Genomic DNA, 20,433 nt, shown 5'->3' on the forward strand with positions numbered 1-20,433 from the left:
AGTCGAGGACTAAACCGGTCGTAAGTCGAGGACTACCCAACCGGTCGTAAGTCGAGGACTTTCCCTGCCCGGGAGCGCCACGCATGCATGGTTCCGCCCCCTGCGCCGGCCGAGGCGTAGCTGGCAAGCGGCAGAGACGGAGCAGGCCGACCACCAGCTGGCCCAGCCCAAGGGAGGTAAGGCACCCGCCGGAAAAGGGAAAAAAAATGGCGGACAGCCTTGCTTGGCGACCCCCATTAAATGGTCGATCGACCCCAAATGGGGTCCCGACCCACAGGTTGAGAACCACTGGTTTAGAAGAAGGAATAGTAGGGAGACAGGGAATGTTAAGGTCGATGTCACATCCCCAACCCCCAAATACTTTTTTCAATGGAGTGTTACAGTTTTGTGCCTAGTCCTTCTACCTAAATCAAGAACAAGTAATTCTCATTCAGCCCCCAAACCTATTCCTGACCCCTTCCAGGGCAGCCCAAAATCACACTGCTATCTTTGGGGAACAAATATTATACAAATGGCAGAACCCTTTCCTTTAAGTTTAGAGACATGCATTTGCCTCTCCCTTGGTCTAATTCTGTATTTGTCAACCTCAGCCACTGTACGATGTGTGGACTTCATTTCCCAGAATTCCTCAGCCAGCATGGAATTCTGGGACTTGAAGTCCAGACATCTGAAAATTGATAAAATTGAGAAACCCAGGCCTAATCGGGTTTTTTTGCCCTGAAAGCAACAACACCAACAAAATATTTCCAGATCTCCTGTGAAATTTCCACAATGAACTGAGTGCCATGCAGACTGTTTTTTAAAAAAAATCTACCTAGAAGAGGTTTAGTTCATGATGCAAGGACTCGCAATCGTCTGCCATTTTTGTGCAAGCCAGAAGGGGATTTTCCAAAGGGGATCTCCTCTTCTTCTGCCATGTGACAGATCACAGCATCCCCCCTTGCTGCTGCTCTCTGAAATCCACCGGACGGATCATCATGGTGCTTGCTTTGAGGGTATGCCCGGGCCCTTTCCAGTAGTGCCACTTCATGCCGTTGTATCTAATTGTGGCAGGATTGGGAGGGTAATAGATGCCATTCAGATTAGAAGGTCCACAAGCATCAAACCACCAGCCTGAAGGAGGCAGAGAAGGGGGAAAAAAGGAGACATGTTTAGGTTTAACAGGATTTGGCCCAAACATCAAAAGAGATGGTTCTCCTAATTTTCTAAGAGACGTTTGCAGAATAGATTGGATTAAACAAGTTTTGAATCACGTCACTGGTTTGTCCCATTGAGCCTCTCTCTATAGCAGTGATGGCGAACCTTTTAGAGACCGAGTGCAACCCAAAACCCACTTATTTATCGCCGTGGCCCATTGGATGGGCGTGGCTGTGGTGGTGATGGCAGACTGGGTGGGTGTGGCCAAGGTGGGCATGATCACCTCAATGTTGCTCGTGGGGAGGGACACCTGTGGGGGGTGGGCAGGGTTGGGGGAGATCCAAGGGGTCTCTGGCAGGTGGGAGGGTGGGCAGGAGGCTCGTCCTGCGGGGAGAGGTGAGGCAAGGCGAGACAGGGCGGGGTGCCATTGTCACAGGGCAAGGTGAGGCAGGGGCCGGGACGGCTGTTGCCTGACACCATCGGCCCCTGCACACAGAGGCCAGCAAACACATGGGTGCTGGGATGCATCCAGCCACATGGGACCTCGGCGAGTTAGCGGGTGGCTGGTTGAAGAGGGAGGGTTGCCATCTCCGGGGCATGGCGCACGTGCCCACAGAGAGGGCTCTGAGTGCCGCCTCTGGCACGCGTGCCTTAGGTTCGCCACCACTGCTCCATAGGGTGAGGGAACATAGCTTGATGGGCTAGCGTTTCGGAGTGCACCAGTCTTCCCCAACTCAGCACGGTTCTTTGGCGTGTGGGACTACAACTGCCCCAATTCCCAACCATCACTGAAGGTGGGAAGACTGGTCTATCTAGCCTGGGAAATTCCATGTTGGTTTTCATCCAAATTAGTTGGTGGAACAACAACGAGGAGGGCTGGAATTCAAGCTTCAGAGAACTTCTCAACTGCAAAAGCATGTGGCATTTGAGGCAGGAGAGGTGGGTTCTGCTGAACACGGGAGGAGATCCTGTCCCTTCTTTTCACACTTCCTCCGTTCATCACCCTGCTGCCTCCTTCCACCCAGTTGCTATAGGAGCCCATTTGGGGGTTGGTCAGTTCTTCTAACAAGCCATTACAAGGAGGTCCCCTCTCTACACCAACTATTCTGCAGCAAATTGTGAAGGAAAGGAGGAAAGGTTTGCAGCAACTCATTGCCCCTTGGGATCTGTTGGATGATGGCTGCTTTGTTCCTCCAAGTGGTAGGCAGGACCCAAATAAGGTGTTTACATTATGCTAAGCCTGTGGTGGCGAACCTATGGCGCACAGGTGGCATGCAGAGCCCTCTCTGTGGGCACGCGCACGGTCGCCCCAGTCCTAGGCCTTCAGCTGGGTTTTATAAAACCTTTTCGCTTTAGGCCTCCACCGCCGTGTGCAAAAAAAAAAAAAGTTCAATCAGTGAATTTCAACTTCTCGCGGGGAAAAAAAGATCTCGCAAAGTTGGGATTGATTGATTGAACTTTTTAGTCCCACCCAGTTTGCCGTTACCACCACAGCCATGCCCACCCAATGGGCCACGCCCACCCAATGGGCCACACCCACCTGGCACTTGACTATACATAAGTGGGTTTTGGGTTGCAGTTTGGGCACTCGGTCTCTAAAAGGTTCGCCATCACTGTGCTAAGCCATGCCAAGGGGCATTTGAGTTTGGCTTCCAGAAGCAGCATCTGCAAGTTGGCAGTCGCAGCAGTAAGACTGAAGCCCTTTTTATGAAGGTCAATATATCACATGGAGGTACAAAATGGCAGGATTTTGACCGTGGTGCTGCGACTGGGACAACCGTGTTGTACAAACCTAACAATCCTGGTATGTAAAGCATGGTTAAGACTTAAACTGATGTGTGAACCCAACTCAGCCCAATGTCTATGGAGATTCTCAGTCATCCAGGTCCTGGTTGTCCCAAAGGTGCTTTTTTCACGAGGCAACTGGACTTTCTTTGTTTCTCTCTGAAGGCGTTTCGCTTCTCATCCAAGATGCTTCTTCGGCTCCGACTGGATGGTGGGGAACGGCAGAACTGCAAGGAGTGTAAATCCTGCCATTCCCCAGTTAGAGCTGAAGAAGCTTCTTGTACGAGTAGCGAAATGTCTGCAAAGTAAAAAAAAGAAAGTCCAGTTGCCTCGTGAAAAAAGCACCTTTGGGACAACCCAACCCAACGTGCTATTTTCCTGAGCTATAGCTCCACATTATACGTGAAGTCAGATAATCGGAGAAACAGAGGGAAAAATTTGCACACTAGCACCAGCTACGGTAGTGATTTCTGCCTAATGGAGACACCCTGCCTAGAATCAGGAAATTTTCTGGTAGTTACCTCTTGGCTCTTGACTCCTTCATTGTGAGCTTCTGGCCATTCCCTCTTAATCTTAATTATCTGAAGTCACTAAAAACCCTCGTATTAAGAACAGAACCAACCGCATATTTTAAGCATTATTTTGTCACGTGGCACTTAGTTCTTAGGGATCTTCTGCACTTTGCAGGACTTGTCCCGCTTAAGCTTAATAATAATAATGATGATGATAAAGTTGGAAGGGACCTTGGAGGTCATCTAGTCCAACCCCCTGCTCAGGTAGGAAACCCTATACCATTTTGGACAAATGGCTGTCCAGTTTCTTCTTAAAAACTTCCAGTGTTGGCGTGTTCACCGCTTCTGGAGGCAGGTTGTTCCACTGGTTAATTGTTCTCACTGTCAGGAAGTTTCTCCTTAGTTCTACATTGCTTCTCTCCTTGATTAGTTTCCATCCGTTGCTCCTTGTACTGCCTTCAGGCGCTTTGGAGAATAGCTTGACTCCCTCTTCTTTGGGGCAGCCCCTGAGATATTGGAACACTGCTATCATGTCCCCCCTCGTCCTTCTCTTCGTTAAACTAGACATACCCAAAACTTCAGGAAGTTTTTGAGTTCAGGATCTGTTCGGGAGGGGGGGGGCATATATCAGAAGCCACGATGATGTCTGCAACTGTACAAACTAAGTCCTACTTTGCAGAACTGCAGACATCATCTTGATTTTTCTTGACACTCCCAATCGATGGCCCTGCTTGGCTAATTCTCAGAAGGATAGGCCTACAGAAGGAGGATGGCCCACTCCCCTCTCATTACCTCCACCTGCCATCTGGGCACATTTGCACGCGCATCGATCATGGTCAGCATCCTTGGTGCTGAAGTCGGTTCCGGAGGGGCTGAGACTGCTGGTGCGTCCGGCCGTTCCACTGTATCTCCTTGCATAAAGTCTGCCGGAGATGGAGCAAAGAAGCTGCCATCAACAATAATTCACAATTTGATTCTCCTCTCAGACCCCAAACACAAAGTGCTTACAGGTAGTCCTCAAACTTACAACTTTCATTTAATGACCGCTCAACAACAGCACTGAAAAAAAGTGACTTACAGTAGTGGCCAAAATTGTGGAAACCTTTTGGGAAAAGTGTACGGTAGAAATGCCACCTTTGGTTAAGTTTCCACCCATTTTTCTTCTAATTTCTTTATAACTCTAGCCTTGTTCACGTAATAATACTATTTTACATTGCTTTCTGGGCAACCAGTCAACTCTTTGCACCGTCGCTTTAATTTTATTACGTTTTACAAGCTCACTAAATGAAAGAACACAAAAATACCCCAACCAACTGGATAGCGATCACATAACCCAGTGACAAATGTCCTCCTCTCGGCTTCAATCCGTGACACCAATAACCGAATCCTACTGTGATCTGACTGGCTCATTGCCAAAACAAGATGATACCCGATTGGCTCTCTAAACACTCATGCTCATTGACTACAATCAGGTGAAAGAAAGCTACCTGATATCAACCTAAGCAAGTTGTGCTTCCTTTTTCTCGTTATTTGGCTATAACTTTTCATAGAATGCAGTAGAGATAATTGAACAAACTATGTTGCATTACATTCTTGATTAAATTATCTTTCCATTGATATATAATTTTATGGTACTACTCCCCAAAAAAGTGATGTTATTAGCCATCAAGCCTCAAAAATACACTTTTCCCAAAAGGTTTCTACAATTTTGGCCACTACTGTATGACCATTGTTCACACGTTCAACCATTGCAGTATCCTACACACACACACACACACACACACACACACACACACAGTTATAGGTTGAAATTGTGCAAGGGTTGGAAACAGAGTGCTCAAAATCATTCAAGACAGCCCACAGGACATACATAAAACCCGACCAATTTTGGGGAAATTACACTTGGCCCAAATTGTACAAGATCGCCAAATGATCTTCCTATGTGAGAATGTATCAGATTTGGAGTATTCTCCAGGTATGACAATTAACCCCCAGAATTCTCAGCAGGGGCCTTGGGGAAATTTTAGGAGCTGAAGGTCACACATCTGTTGGGGGCAGGATTCCAGGTGTCGACAAACAATTAAGCAAAGAGACCACAGATGTTCCGTGAAAAGGCTCACCGATAGTTCTGCTCCTCGGAGTCTACTTGGAAATGCTCAAAGGCAGAATAAGCCTCATTGTTCTCCCAGTCTTGGAGCTTGATCCGGAGGGAGTAGCGGTTCTGTGTGGTGAGCAAGTGGATGAACTGATTGCCCAACCAGTACTCTCCAGATGGGGACCCAAAGCCCTGTCAGAAAGCATGAGACGGCGTTGAAAAAGCTCTGGTACAAAATATCTTTATTCATTTGTTAACTTTATTAGCCGCCTACCTCACTGTGGGGCTACTCTAGGCTACTTACAATAATAAAAAGGAAGAAAAGAGGGAGAATAGAGGGAGATTTATTTGATGATCTAAAAGCGCTGATATGGAAGCCTAGTTGGCAAAGGAAGAAAGCTAGAATAAGGTTGACAAAATTGGGGTTTTGATTCATTAGAGGGGATTTTATATTGTCAGTTAGGGGGTTAAAGGGAGATGTTGAGATAAGGGGAATTTTAGATTTAAAATAGTTGGAAATCAGTTGAAAATAAAGATTTGATTTCTTTAATATTGAAAAATTAGATCTAAAAGGGAAAAGAAAATTCTAGAGGATGCAGAAATGGACAGATTGACTTTAAAGATGAAAGAGAAAGAAGACTCAGTGTACTTTAGAACATGGGATAATTTCTATCAATGGCTAGAAAAACGAGTCAGAGAAAGGAACGTGATACAGTATGTAATTTTGAATATATATTAGCAAGAAGAAGGCTATTGAGTGATGAATTAACATATTGGTTATGGTAATTAACTATATCTATTATTGTTAGTTAAATACATGTACCCAGACTTTATGCTGTTTGTTAAAGATCAAAAATGTTATTTGGAAATACCCCAACCCCAACCCTAACCCTAACCCAAATCCCAACCCTAATCCTGACCCCATCTTATCCCTATCCCTATAAAAACTAATAACATCTATAGAGCCTAGAACCAGCCTGGCTCAGAGTCACAAAAATATTGGTCAAGAAAACACCTGGCAACTTGGCGGGGATTGAACAGAAGTCCAGCACTTGCAAGCTCTGTTCCTACGGATTGCAATAGATGGATTTTTCTGAGAAAAATAGGGACAATGCTTCTTGCTCAATCTTCTCCAGTCTTTCTCTAGTCTTCAATGTGTAAAAAATCAGTCGGGATCCAATTCATTCTGGGTTCCTCCATCGGGGTAAAGTCAGAGAAACTTAGATCAGTTCTTACCTGTTTATATTCCTTCCAGGTGCGTTGGAAATCCACAGAGCCGTCTCTCCGGTGTTGGATAACGGTCCAGCCTCCTCCGCTGGTCTCCATGTCACACAGCACCTGGAAGGATGTCAGAGTCTCCGTGGAAGAGCAGTTTCTGACCACTTGACAAGTAAGTGGTTCAGCACAGGGGAAACTCCACTAACTACCATTTTTCTTCCAGATTTAATTTAAAAAAGGATACTGACCAGGACATTTTAGTCTTTAAATGATAAAGACATCTAAACTACCATCTTCTTTCTCCTGTCAATCAACTATGTGCTAGCGTCATTCTTGGGAGGATCAGAAACAGGTCCTTCTTAGTGGGAGTGCCCAAATTATAGAATTTCATTTTTTCTAGACATCAGGTGAAATCTATTCCCTTTTTGGAAGCTTTTAATAGTATTTGANTTCTAATTTCTTTATAACTGTAGCCTTGTGGTCGTATGTTGAAGACTACCTGTACCTCTTTCCCCTGAGAATCATAGACACACAGGTCTAACAGAAACACCTGCATTAAACAGAGACACACACACAAACACACAAATAACCTTGTTCGTCAAGTTGCAGTTTCTTGGAATTCCTGAATTCTGGTGCTAAAAGGTACAACTGTCTGAGACACTAGTGCAGGGCTTTTCAACCAGTGGTACGGGTACCACCTGTGGCACATTGGCACCTGGCAGGTGGTACGCGACCATCCTAGAAAAGTGGTAGCGGGGGAGGGGAATGAGCTGAACCGGTGGCAGCATCGCACAAGCCTGAGCGAGAGACGGCTGGAGCTGCAGGGCTGTCAGGGCTCAGCGGAAGCGCCAGGATCAGTGCCGCTTTCCAGCTGATCAGCACTTCGGGGCTGTCAGGGCTTAGTGGAAGCGCCAGGATTAGCACCAGGCTCCAGCTGGAGCTCGGCGGTGATCCTGGTGCTTCTGCTGAGCCCAGAAGAAGCGCCGATCAGCTGGAATGTTGCAGCATCTCCAGGGTCTTGTGATTTACATTCAGATGCTTGGCAACTGATTCATATTTATGACGGTCACAGTGTCCCAGGGTCATGTGAAGTGACCAAAACCTGCTGCAACCACCCAGCAGACGGGGGGGGGAATAAAAACCAAACACCCCCCACCCTACCCCCGCTGCCAATCCTCAACAGAAATGCTCACAACAATGGAAACCTCAGACAGGAGGAAGAGCGCCGCCGGGTGGGCAGACAGGTGTCTTGCTCGGCTGTGCTTTGGGGGGGCACTTTTTTCAGTGCCATTGTAACTTCAAACAGTCACTAAGCGAACTGTTTTAAGTCGAGGACTACCTGTACTTTATCACTTTTTTCCGTTGTTTTTTTTTGGTCATCAAGTTTTTGACCCCTTGCTAGGCGACTGGTGGTACTCGGATGTTGCCATATCCTAAAAGTGGTAGAATGGGTGAAAAGGTTGAAAAGCCCTGCACTAGTGCACACTCAGGGCGAAGCATTTGCCTCTCCCGTGGTCTAATTCTGTATTTCTCAACCTCAGCCACTGTACGATGTGCGGACTTCAACTCCCAGAATTCCTCAGCCAGCGTAGAATTCTGGGACTTGAAGTCCAGACATCTGAAAATTGATAAAGTTGAGAAACCCAGGCCTAATTGTTTTTTTTGCCCCTGAAAGCAACAACAACAACAACAAAATATTTCCAGATCTCCTGTGAAATTTCCACAATGAACTGAGTGCCAGGCAGACTGTTTTTTTTAAAAAATCTACCTAGAAGAGGTTTAGTTCATGATGCAAGGACTCGCAATCGTCTGCCATTTTTGTGCAAGCCAGAAGGGGATCTCCTCTCCTTCTGCCATGTGACAGATCACAGCATCCCTCCTTGCTGCTGCTCTCTGAAATCCACCGGACGGATCATCATGGTGCTTGCTTTGAGGGTATGCCCAGGCCCTTTCCAGTAGTGCCACTTCATGCCGTTGTATCTAATTGTGGCAGGATTGGGAGGGTAATAGATGCCATTCAGATTAGAAGGTCCACAAGCATCAAACCACCAGCCTGAAGGAGGCAGAGAAGGGGGAAAAAAGGAGAAATGTTTAGGTTTAACAGGATTTGGCCCAAACATCAAAAGAGATGGTTCTCCTAATTTTCTAAGAGACGTTTGCAGAATAGATTGGATTAAACAAGTTTTGAATCACGTCACTGGTTTGTCCCATTGAGCCTCTCTCTACTAGACATACCCAAAACTTCAGGAAGTTTTTGAGTTCAGGATCTGTTCGGGAGGGGGGGGGCATGTATCAGAAGCCACGATGATGTCTGCAACTGTACAAACTAAGTCCTACTTTGCAGAGCTGCAGACATCATCTTGATTTTTCTTGACACTCCCAATCGATGGCCCTGCTTGGCTAATTCTCAGAAGGATAGGCCTACAGAAGGAGGATGGCCCACTCCCCTCTCATTACCTCCACCTGCCATCTGGGCACATTTGCACGCGCATCGATCATGGTCAGCATCCTTGGTGCTGAAGTCGGTTCCGGAGGGGCTGAGACTGCTGGTGCGTCCGGCCGTTCCACTGTATCTCCTTGCATAAAGTCTGCCGGAGATGGAGCAAAGAAGCTGCCATCAACAATAATTCACAATTTGATTCTTGTGGAAACCTTTTGGGAAAAGTGTACGGTAGAAATGCCACCTTTGGTTAAGTTTCCACCCATTTTTCTTCTAATTTCTTTATAACTCTAGCCTTGTTCACGTAATAATACTATTTTACATTGCTTTCTGGGCAACCAGTCAACTCTTTGCACCGTCGCTTTAATTTTATTACGTTTTACAAGCTCACTAAATGAAAGAACACAAAAATACCCCAACCAACTGGATAGCGATCACATAACCCAGTGACAAATGTCCTCCTCTCGGCTTCAATCCGTGACATCAATAACCGAATCCTACTGTGATCTGACTGGCTCATTGCCAAAACAAGATGATACCCGATTGGCTCTCTAAACACTCATGCTCATTGGCTACAATCAGGTGAAAGAAAGCTACCTGATATCAACCTAAGCAAGTTGTGCTTCCATTTTCTGGTTATTTGGCTACAACTTTTCATAGAATACGGTACATATAATTGAACAAACTATGTTGCATTACATTCTTGATTAAATTATCTTTCCATTGATATATAATTTTATGGTACTACTCCCCAAAAAAGTGATGTTATTAGCCATCAAGCCTCAAAAATACACTTTTCCCAAAAGGTTTCTACAATTTTGGCCACTACTGTATGACCATTGTTCACACGTTCAACCATTGCAGTATCCTACACACACACACACACACACACACACACACACAGAGTTATAGGTTGAAATTGTGCAAGGGTTGGAAACAGAGTGCTCAAAATCATTCAAGACAGCCCACAGGACATACATAAAACCCGACCGATTTTGGGGAAATTACACTTGGCCCAAATTGTACAAGATCGCCAAATGATCTTCCTATGTGAGAATGTATCAGATTTGGAGTATTCTCCAGGTATGACAATTAACCCCCAGAATTCTCAGCAGGGGCCTTGGGGAAATTTTAGGAGCTAAAGGTCACACATCTGTTGGGGGCAGGATTCCAGGTGTCGACAAACAATTAAGCAAAGAGACCACAGATGTTCCGTGAAAAGGCTCACCGATAGTTCTGCTCCTCAGAGTCTACTTGGAAATGCTCGAAGGCAGAATAAGCCTCATTGTTCTCCCAGTCTTGGAGCTTGATCCGGAGGGAGTAGCGGTTCTGTGTGGTGAGCAAGTGGATGAACTGATTGCCCAACCAGTACTCTCCAGATGGGGACCCAAAGCCCTGTCAGAAAGCATGAGACGGCGTTGAAAAAGCTCTGGTACAAAATATCTTTATTCATTTGTTAACTTTATTAGCCGCCTACCTCACTGTGGGGCTACTCTAGGCTACTTACAATAATAAAAAGGAAGAAAAGAGGGAGAATAGAGGGAGATTTATTTGATGATCTAAAAGCGCTGATATGGAAGCCTAGTTGGCAAAGGAAGAAAGCTAGAATAAGGTTGAAAAAATTGGGGTTTTGATTCATTAGAGGGGATTTTATATTGTCAGTTAGGGGGTTAAAGGGAGATGTTGAGATAAGGGGAATTTTAGATTTAAAATAGTTGGAAATCAGTTGAAAATAAAGATTTGATTTGTTTAATATTGAAAAATTAGATCTAAAAGGGAAAAGAAAATTCTAGAGGATGCAGAAATGGACAGATTGACTTTAAAGATGAAAGAGAAAGAAGACTCAGTGTACTTTAGAACATGGGATAATTTCTATCAATGGCTAGAAAAACAAGTCAGAGAGAAAGGAACGTGATACAGTATGTAATTTTGAATATATATTAGCAAGAAGAAGGCTATTGAGTGATGAATTAACATATTGTTTATGGTAATTAACTATATCTATTATTGTTAGTTAAATACATGTACCCAGACTTTATGCTGTTTGTTAAAGATCGAAAATGTTATTTGGAAATACCCCAACCCCAACCCTAACCCTAACCCAAATCCCAACCCTAATCCTGACCCCATCTTATCCCTATCCCTATAAAAACTAATAACATCTATACAAAAAGAAAAGAAAAGAGAAAGATAGAGCCTAGAACCAGCCTGGCTCAGAGTCACAAAAATATTGGTCAAGAAAACACCTGGCAACTTGGCGGGGATTGAACAGAAGTCCAGCACTTGCAAGCTCTGTTCCTACTGATTGCAATAGATGGATTTTTCTGAGAAAAATAGGGACAATGCTTCTTGCTCAATCTTCTCCAGTCTTTCTCTAGTCTTCAATGTGTAAAAAATCAGTCGGGATCCAATTCATTCTGGGTTCCTCCATTGGGGTAAAGTCAGAGAAACTTAGATCAGTTCTTACCTGTTTATATTCCTTCCAGGTGCGTTGGAAATCCACAGAGCCGTCTCTCCGGTGATGGATAACGGTCCAGCCTCCTCCATTGGTCTCCATGTCACACAGCACCTGGAAGGATGTCAGAGTCTCCGTGGAAGAGCAGTTTCTGACCACTTGACAAGTAAGTGGTTCAGCACAGGGGAAACTCCACTAACTACCATTTTTCTTCCAGATTTAATTTAAAAAAGGATACTGACCGGGACATTTTAGTCTTTAAATGATAAAGACATCTAAACTACCATCTTCTTTCTCCTGTCAATCAACTATGTGCTAGCGTCATTCTTGGGAGGATCAGAAACAGGTCCTTCTTAGTGGGAGTGCCCAAATTATAGAATTTCATTTTTTCTAGACATCAGGTGAAATCTATTCCCTTTTTGGAAGCTTTTAATAGTATTTGATTACCTATTATAATTATCCGCAGGTTTGTATTTTGCCTATTATTGCTTTATATAGTGAGTGGATTTATACATTACCTAAAATGTAACTATGATGTTTACACTTAATAGTCTAAGCCAGGGGTAGGCAACCTCGGCTCTTTTATGACTCATGGACTTCAACTCCCAGAATTCCTGAGTCAGCTAGGCTGACTCAGGAATTCTGGGAGTTGAAGTCCATGAGTCATAAAAGAGCCGAGGTTGCCTACCCCTGGTCTAAGCGATGTAAACCTAAACCAGCTTAAATTATGGTTCATGTCTAGGTTCATTTATGATGTAAAGCCAAAATTAAACCTATCACATTATGGCTTAATGTGACATTTGGACACAGCTGTTGTAACTTAGCTTTATAAGTAGACCTCAACTCATGACCACCTTTGGGATCTGGATTTCTGTTGCTAAGTGAGGCAGTTATGAAGTAAGTGGTGTCCAGTTAAGTGAATCACTGCACTTGTTAAGTGAACCAAGTGATTGTTAAGTGAATTCATCTTCCCCCATTGATCTTGCTTGTCAGAAGATCGCAAGCGGTGATCACATGATCCCAGGCCATTGCAGCGGATGCCAGTTGCCGAATGCCTGAATTTTGATCACATGACCATTGGAATGCTGCAATGGTCGTAAGCACAAGGACCAGTCCTAAGTCACTTATCTCAGTACTATTATAACTTTGAACGATTGCTAAATGAATGGCGTCTCAAAGGTGCTTTTTTCACGAGGCAACTGGGCTGTCTTGTTTTTCTTTGAAGATGTTTCGCTTCTCCTCCAAGAAGCTTCTTCAGCTCTGACTGGATGTTGAGGAAGGGAAGGATTTATACTCCTTGTCCCCGACACAGATAAACCTCCAGGTGGCCTCAACGACTCTATAAAAGATTGCAAATGACCAGCTGTCTGCAAGGAGTATAAATCCTTCCCTTCCCCACCATCCAGTCAGAACCTGATGAAGCTTCTGGGATGAGAAGCGAAACGTCTTCAGAGAAAAACAAGGAAGTCCACTTGCCTCTTGAAAAAGCGCCTTGGGGACAACCACGACCTGGAGGACGGAGAATGCCCATAGACATTTAAATGGATGGTGATAAGTTGAGGTCTACCTGTACATAGGTTCCGTCATAAGAATGTACTCAACCAGTCGTGCTTACGAATACTGTGGCTTTGTCTGACGTATGAACCCTGCCTGTCTAGAAGGACAAAGAACATGCACGCACTTTTACAGTGGCCGTAGTATTGGGGAGCCGAAGGGTGTAGACTCCGCTGGTGGAGAACCCCAATTTGTATGCAGCTGCACAGTCCTTGAAGACCTTCTGCTCATCTGGCTGGCTGAACGAAAGGTCTGTGGGGTGAGATCAAAAGCCATTTTAAGTACAGTTGCCCAGTTAGGGTAGGGAAGTTCATCAATTACATTGTTGTAAGGCTGAATTCACCCTCTTTGCAATAAAATGTCTCTGTGTTAGGGATACCCGGAGACCTGGCAGAGCCAGATGGAAGATTTCCAAGGAGCAAAGCAGTTTTTCAAACAGACCCTGAGGAGCACCTGGATCCTAAAGTTTGTCTGCCTGTTTTGGGCTGCTGATTCCTGGAACGCCCATGTGACCTGCAACTTGTGAGGTCATCTAGAGATTTTAGGAAGTATTAAAGTATTAAAGGAGAGAATATTTGTAGCTGAGGGTTGAACTGGGGCGTCCTTGGTGCTCTCTGAGCTTGGCTGTTTTCTTGCAAATGTTTCATTACCCAACCTCTGAAGATATTACCTAGTGGGGTAATGAGATAGCTACAAGAAAACATCCCAGCTCAGACAGCACCAGGGACTCCACATTTTATGAAGTGCTAACAGCGAAGGAAAACCGCTGCATAGTTCTTAGATTTTATAAAGTCTGAGGATCCCTTATCCACATTGTGATGGATTTTTTTTTTACTGCAAAAAGACACACACCACTTGGACTTCACTTGATTACTTATTGCCTTGCTTATTCTCACCAGATTTCATATCCTAATTGGGCCAGATGGCCAAGCCTTGCTTAGGGGAAGTTACTTACGATTGCACTGGGACACTAAGCCTATGAGATGCTTCACTGTCTCCGCCAAAGACGTCTGTTGTTTGTGGAGGGCTGTGTTGTTCAGCAAGGCAGCACCCAGGCGTTGCTCCAGATGCCCAACAAGATCCACCTGGTTGGAGAGAAGCTTCTGCATTTCCATCTTCTCGGTCCTCAGGCCCTGTAGCTCCTCCTCACGTTGGTTTTCAATAGCCAGCACTTTCTTCTCTAGGAAGCTGAAGAAAAGAGACAGTTTATGCTGATTCTCAAACCCAGAGTTGATGCAGCTCTTTGTGTACCAGGAAAAGAGAATATTCGTAGCTCGGGGTTGAAATGAGGGGTCCTTGGTGCTCTCTGAGCTTGGTTTATTTCTTGCAGATGTTTCATTATCCAGCTACATAACATCCTCAGTGCAGCCAGTGGAATAGCTTGCCTTCAGAAGTTGTGGGTGCTCCAACACTGGAGGCTTTTAAGAAGGGACTGGACAACCATTTGTCGAAAATGGTTTAGGGTCTCCTGTTTGAACGGGGGGTTGGACCAGAAGACCTCCAAGGTCCCTTCCAACTCTATTATTCTGTTAGTTTACCACAAGGATGGGTATGTTGGGTTGGGTTGAGGAAACACTTCCCCACATGATCGGGGCTTGTTCGATTAATATTCTATTTTGATAGTTAAAAAAACTGGGTTTTTTTTATAGTTTCAATCGTTTAAAAAAGCTGTTAACAGATCACTGCTGTTTAGAGAAATTGCTTTTGAATGCTATACCTGTCGTTTGGAAGAATTATGTAAAGAATTATAATGCTTGCTGGGGAGCAAAGGAAATAATTCAGCACTAGAAAAACAGAGTTACTGTAGATTTATAATCTTGGACTATAGTTTTATGTTCACTTATTGTTATTCCCTTGTCGACTCGGTGGAAAGACTGCTGAATATTTCTTTTCATGGTCAAAGCTCAACTATATATTTAAACTTTACGGTGATATATATATAAAGCTTTCCATGGAGAGAGAGAAAGAGAGGAGAGAGAGGAGAGAGAGAGAGAGAGAGAGAGAGAGAGAGAGAGAGAGAGAGAGAGAGATCCCCATGAAAAGATCCATACACACAGAGCACATTCCATGTTTAAACAAGCTTTTATATTCCCCAACTTTCTTTTGCATCTTATTCACTGAATAGAGTCTACTCAGAAAATGCTATCCCCATCCACTTTATTCCAAAAAATTTCACATCTGTATCGGTTTACTCAGAAGAAGGAAAGCAGCAATCATGGTCACTTTTTTTTGTAGCTCATCTAGGCAAGGTGACATTTATCCATCCACCTACCCATCCAACGCTTCTGACTGGTTTTCCAACAGAAATTTCTCCAGCTATGCCTAGAGGTGATGAATCCCCTCTCCGCAAGAAACCAAAATGTTTGTCATCCTTGCAAAGTTGCCCAGATCAGAAAGCTGAGTCCACAAGAAGACGAGATCTAAGTTTTACTGCAAGGCTGGTTGTGATTTTGCTCTTCTCTGTCCTTAACCCCAGTGAGTCAGGGAGAAGATAGTCCGAGTCTCTTCCTAACACTAACATCTTTTCTGGGACTTCTGCTCTTTTTGGGGTTTTGTAATGGTTTCTCAATGTTCCCCTCCTCTCCAGAGCTCTACGATGCCACAACTGCACTAGGATTACACAAATGTGCTTGGATTAAGTGGGCTTCACTCAGCGGTGGGATTCAGCCCGTTCGCACCAGTTCGGCAGAACCAGTAGCTAATTTTTTGTTGCCCAGGCCCAGAATGGACTTCCGGAAGCGGCATCCACACAGAGAACCAGATGTTCACGTATTTAAATCCCACCACTCCTTCCTTCCTTCCTTCCTTCCTTCCTTCCTTCCTTCCTTCCTTCCTTCCTGTCTGTGGTGGGATTCAGCCACTTCGCACCAGTTCAGCAGAACCAGTAGCTAATTTTTTATTTCCCAGGCCCAGAAAGGACTTCCAGAAGCAGCATCCACACAGAGAACTGGTTGTTCACATATTCGAATCCCACCATTCCTTCCTTCCTTCCTTCCTTCCTTCCTTCCTTCCTTCCTTCCTTCCTTCCTTCCTTCCTTCCTTCCTTCCTTCCTTCCTCCCTCCCTCCCTCCCTCCCTCCCTCCTTCCTTCCTTCCTTCCTTCCTTCCTTCCTTCCTGTGGTGGGATTCAGCCATTTCGCACCAGTTCTGCAGAACCGGTAGCTAATTTGTTGTTGCCCAGGCCCAGAATGGACTTCCAGAAGCAGCATCCACGCAGAGAACCGGTTGTTCACCTGTTTGAATCCCACCACTGGCTTCACTGATTCCTCATGAATTAAACATAAAGCCAAAGAGGACTAACCTGTTTCTCTCCTGGAGTCTGCTGATCTCGTGAGTCTGCAGAAGCAGCTGTTTCTCAAGCTTGTTGGTAGACAGGGAATTTTCCAATACTTGAATTTCCAGGCGGGATGTTTGGTTGAGGACCTGGTTAACAGAAAACCGGGTTACATCAGAGAGCAGAAACAGCAGGGAACATCTCCTATATCTTTTCTTGACTTTTATGCATCGTTCTCCATCTTCAGGTGACTTGACTTCAGTTCAGTGTGCGATTTGTAAACCATGACTGGTGGCTTGAAATACACTACAGGTAATCCTCGACTTACGACAGCTCATTTTGTGACTGTTCAAAGTTATAACCCTGAAAAAAATTGATTTATGGCCGTTTTTCACAGTTGTGAACTTTGCAGCATCCCCATAATCACGTGATCACAGTTCAGACACTTGGCAACTGGTTCACACTTGTGACTGTGGTGTTGTCCCAAAGTCACGTGATCCTCTTTTGCGATCTTCTGACAAGCAAAGTCAATGGAGGGAACCAGATTCACTCAACAACCGGGTTACCAACTTATCACTTGCAGTGATTCCCTTAACCACTGTGGCAAAAAAGGTTATAAAATGGGGCAAAACTCACTTGACAAATGTCTCACTTAACGAAAAGAAATTTGGGGCTCCCTTGTGGTCGTAAGTCAAGGACTACCTGTATGAGCTGAAGTAATTCTGAGACAAACCAAGGATAACAATCCGAGAGACCTCACTGGTTGAGTGCTTCTTCCAAAGGTCCCTCAGATATTTATGATGGACCACCAGCAATCAAGCTGAATCACCTGATACCCTTAATCTGGCTAGCTAGGCCAGGGGTGGGGACCCTTGGCTCTTTTATGACTTGTGGACTTCAACTCCCAGAATTCCTAGACTTTCCCCTATACAGTACCAGGGATAGGGACCTTTGGCTCTTTTATGACTTGTGGAATTCAACTCCCAGAATTCCTAGACTTTCCCCTATACCAGGGATGGGGACCCTTGGCTCTTTTATGTCTTGTGGACTTCAACTTCCTTGAGTGTGCCTGTTCAAACCCTTCTACCTTTGCAGAAGCTACTCACGCTCTTCTGGATTTGCACAACTGAGCAAAGAGCATTTGGGCTGTTGCATTGGCGCCCAACTGAAGCTTCCAAATTGTCATCAGTGGCAGGCCAACATAGAGTACGTGGGTTTTGACGTTGGTTCTTGGTGGTTTAATATGCCGCAAGAACCTAGGCTACTTGTCCATTTGTGCAAATCCAGAAAAGCATGAATTCAGGGACCAGGTCAAACTTGTGATGGAAACCCAGAGATCATATTAAAGCCCAGTTTTGTTTTGGCATAGCTTCGGTAGCCACTGTGGTTTGTCATCTCAACTTTGATGTATTCAGTAAGCCAGGGGTCTTCAAACTTGGCCCTTTTATGACTTGTGGACTTCAGCTCCCAGAATTCCTCAGCCAGTGTGCCTGGCTGAGGAACTCTGGGAGTTGAAGTCCACAAGTCATAAAAGGGCCAAGTTTGAAGACTCCTGCAGTAAGCAATGGTGGAGCTATTGTGGCCTTGTAACTTGCCAAGAAATAGCCCTTCTCTAAAAAAATAATCACCAGAGATAAAATCCAGGAAAAGGCTACCAAAAGGAGATCAGCTTACCTGTATCTCTACATCAGTGAGCTTCCGGGTCTGCTCAGCAGTTTGATTCAGGAGGTTGGTCCCAATTTCCAACATGGCTGCCGTGTGGTCCTGTACAGAACTGAAATGGGTCTCTGAGATCTCTATTCTCACGTTTTCCTGGATGTAATTTTCCAGCTGAAAGAAAGAAGCAATGGGGATTAAAATCTGAGGGCTTGTCACAGAGAAGAGGGGTCAACCTATTCTCCAAAGCACCTAAGGACAGGAGAAAGGTAATGGTTAGAAGCTTACCAGACACAGATCCAACCTAGAATTAAGAAGAACTTTCCCATTAGCAAGAACAATTAATGGCTTGTCTTCAGAAGTTGTGGATGCCTCATCACTGGAGGGGTTTATTTAGGAACAGACTGGACAGCCATTTTTCCGAACTGTATAGAATCTCCTGCTTGAGCAAGGGGTTGAACTAGAAGACCTCCAAAGTCCCTTCCAAGTCTGTTATTCTGTATTCCTACTCTGTATTTTGTGTTTTAACTAGGGCTAACCAGCCTGCAAAGCATCTGCACCTATCATTCATTTGCTTCTTCATATATGGCAAGCAACAACATCTGATGTTAGCAGTCTTGACACCTATCTTCCTAGATATGTACATTACACAGTACCTTTATTTTGGCTTGATTCTTGCATCACCAATATCTTCTGATTGCAAAGTTTAAGCGAAGGGGAGCTTAAGAACTATACCACGTGTTTACTATTTTGCAAATCCCTAGACCAGTGGTTCTCAACCTTTTTAATGCCACGACCCCAACCGGTCGTAAGTCGAGGACTAAACCAGTCATAAGTCGAGGACTAAACCGGTCGTAAGTCGAGGACTACCCAACCGGTCGTAAGTCGAGGACTTTCCCTGCCTGGGAGCGCCGCGCATGTGTGGTTCCGCCCCCTGCGCCAGCCGAGGCATAGCTAGCAAACGGCAGAGACGGAGCAGGCCGACCACCAGCTGGCCCAGCCCAAGGGAGGTAAGGCACCCGCCAGAAAAAGGGGAAAAATGGCGGACAAAAAAAATGGCGGACAAAAAAATGGCGGACAGCCTTGCTTGGCGACCCCCATGAAATGGTCGATTGACCCCAAATGGGGTCCCGACCCACAGGTTGAGAACCACTGCCCTAGACAGTCACTTGTCTGAGATGGTATAGGTCAGTGGTGGCGAACCTATGGCACGCATGCCAGAGGGGGCACTCAGAGCCCTCTCTGTGGGCACGCGCGCCATCGCCCCAGCCCCTCCTCCCCCCGGCCCCCTCCTCACCAGCAGCCCCCCCAAAGGGGAGTCACCCCCAGGCGTGGCCTGCGCGGAGCAGCCCAGCCAAGGACATGGCAGCCGAGCAGCGGGGACAAGACTCCGCCCTCGCACCCCATCGCGCGCAGATGATGCTGCGGGCCGTGGAGGTGATGGGTGGCCCTGCGGGTGGGTGGTGGGTGGGGGACAGTGCGGCACAAGGGTGGGGCAGTTTTGGGGCACTCGGTCTCTAAAAGGTTCGCCATCACTGGTATAGGTTCTCCTGCTTGAGCTGTGGGCTGGAGTAGAAGACCTCCAAGGTCCCTTCCAGCTCTATTCTATTCTATTTTATATCATTCATTTGCTGACTCAGCCAGTTCTGTCCCAGCTGAATTAACCTTGCCCTCTGGACAAAGGAATTAAGGTTGGGTCAGATAAAGACAGTTGGCATGATCATTTTAAGCTTCCCATTTTATCACCTTGAACATGATAATTTGGAGACAACAGTGGGAGGCCTCCAGGACTATGTCTGTCCCTCCCTTCCTGTTCCCTGATCCCGGGCAGTTTCTGGATAAGCAGGGTCTGGTTTAGGAATCTAGGAGAGTGACCATGTGCCAACATAGCTGGAGGCTGTTGGGTTGGGCAAGATTGCGTAGTGGAGGAAACAACCATCTGCCTTTATGTCTCCCATGGACATACTATGACCCTGAAGAAGCAGAAAAGAGACAGAGGATTCTAACCATCTTCCCTGCAATTTCCATTTAGTTCCGTGTTTTGCCTCTGGCTGCTTTCTTGCAGACCCTTGCCAGCCTCTAGTCAAAATGTGACTTTTCTAGACAGCATTTTGGGTCAGCTGACAACCCAAGGACAACTTTCCTTTCAGCTCGAGTGGGTGTCGTTGCCATGTTTGGCTTGTGTTCTTGATCAGGGTCTGTTTTGAAAATTCATCCGTTTCCATCTTTGGTGGTGTCTTAGTCCTTCTCTTGGGGGGATAGAATAACCACCCGGGAATCTTCCTGATTGGAAGGAAGCCTGGATTGA

The 20,433-nt window shown here is 45.5% G+C and overlaps 2 protein-coding genes across 2 annotated transcripts; both read right to left on the reverse strand.

Annotated features, from left to right (window-relative positions):
- Positions 1-925: 925 nt before the first annotated feature.
- On the reverse strand, positions 926-8,563 carry LOC107300102 (angiopoietin-2-like). The gene is made up of 5 exons (XM_015829444.1): positions 8,551-8,563; positions 6,766-6,911; positions 5,555-5,721; positions 4,227-4,357; positions 926-1,113 (listed from the first exon to the last, which is right to left on the reverse strand). Exons 1-5 carry the CDS (start codon positions 8,561-8,563, stop codon positions 926-928), a joined length of 645 nt encoding a protein of 214 aa, XP_015684930.1.
- A 49-nt stretch (positions 8,564-8,612) lies between these two features.
- LOC107300103 (angiopoietin-2-like) lies at positions 8,613-18,329 on the reverse strand (the record flags this gene model as incomplete). Its single annotated transcript, XM_015829446.2, has 8 exons — positions 8,613-8,800; positions 9,205-9,335; positions 10,416-10,582; positions 11,655-11,756; positions 13,324-13,448; positions 14,152-14,384; positions 16,497-16,618; positions 18,144-18,329. Coding segments are annotated over 8 exons (1,254 nt in total), but the record flags the coding sequence as incomplete, so codon positions are not given.
- Between the last annotated feature and the right edge of the window lie 2,104 nt (positions 18,330-20,433).

This window comes from Protobothrops mucrosquamatus, unplaced genomic scaffold (genome assembly GCF_001527695.2).
Source record: "Protobothrops mucrosquamatus isolate PMUCROS unplaced genomic scaffold, P.Mucros_1.0 scaffold6152, whole genome shotgun sequence".
In the NCBI taxonomy this organism is placed as follows: Eukaryota; Metazoa; Chordata; class Lepidosauria; order Squamata; family Viperidae; genus Protobothrops; species Protobothrops mucrosquamatus.

What these genes read in the sequence shown, in the direction of transcription:
- LOC107300102 (XM_015829444.1), bottom strand. An exon ending in CCTGGAAGGAATATAAACAG is followed by an intron (nt 5,722 to 6,765) that starts GTAAGAACTGAT and finishes GCTTTCTGACAG; the next exon opens with GGCTTTGGGTCCCCATCTGG. An exon ending in TGCCCAGATGGCAGGTGGAG is followed by an intron (nt 1,114 to 4,226) that starts GTAATGAGAGGG and finishes TGCCTCCTTCAG; the next exon opens with GCTGGTGGTTTGATGCTTGT.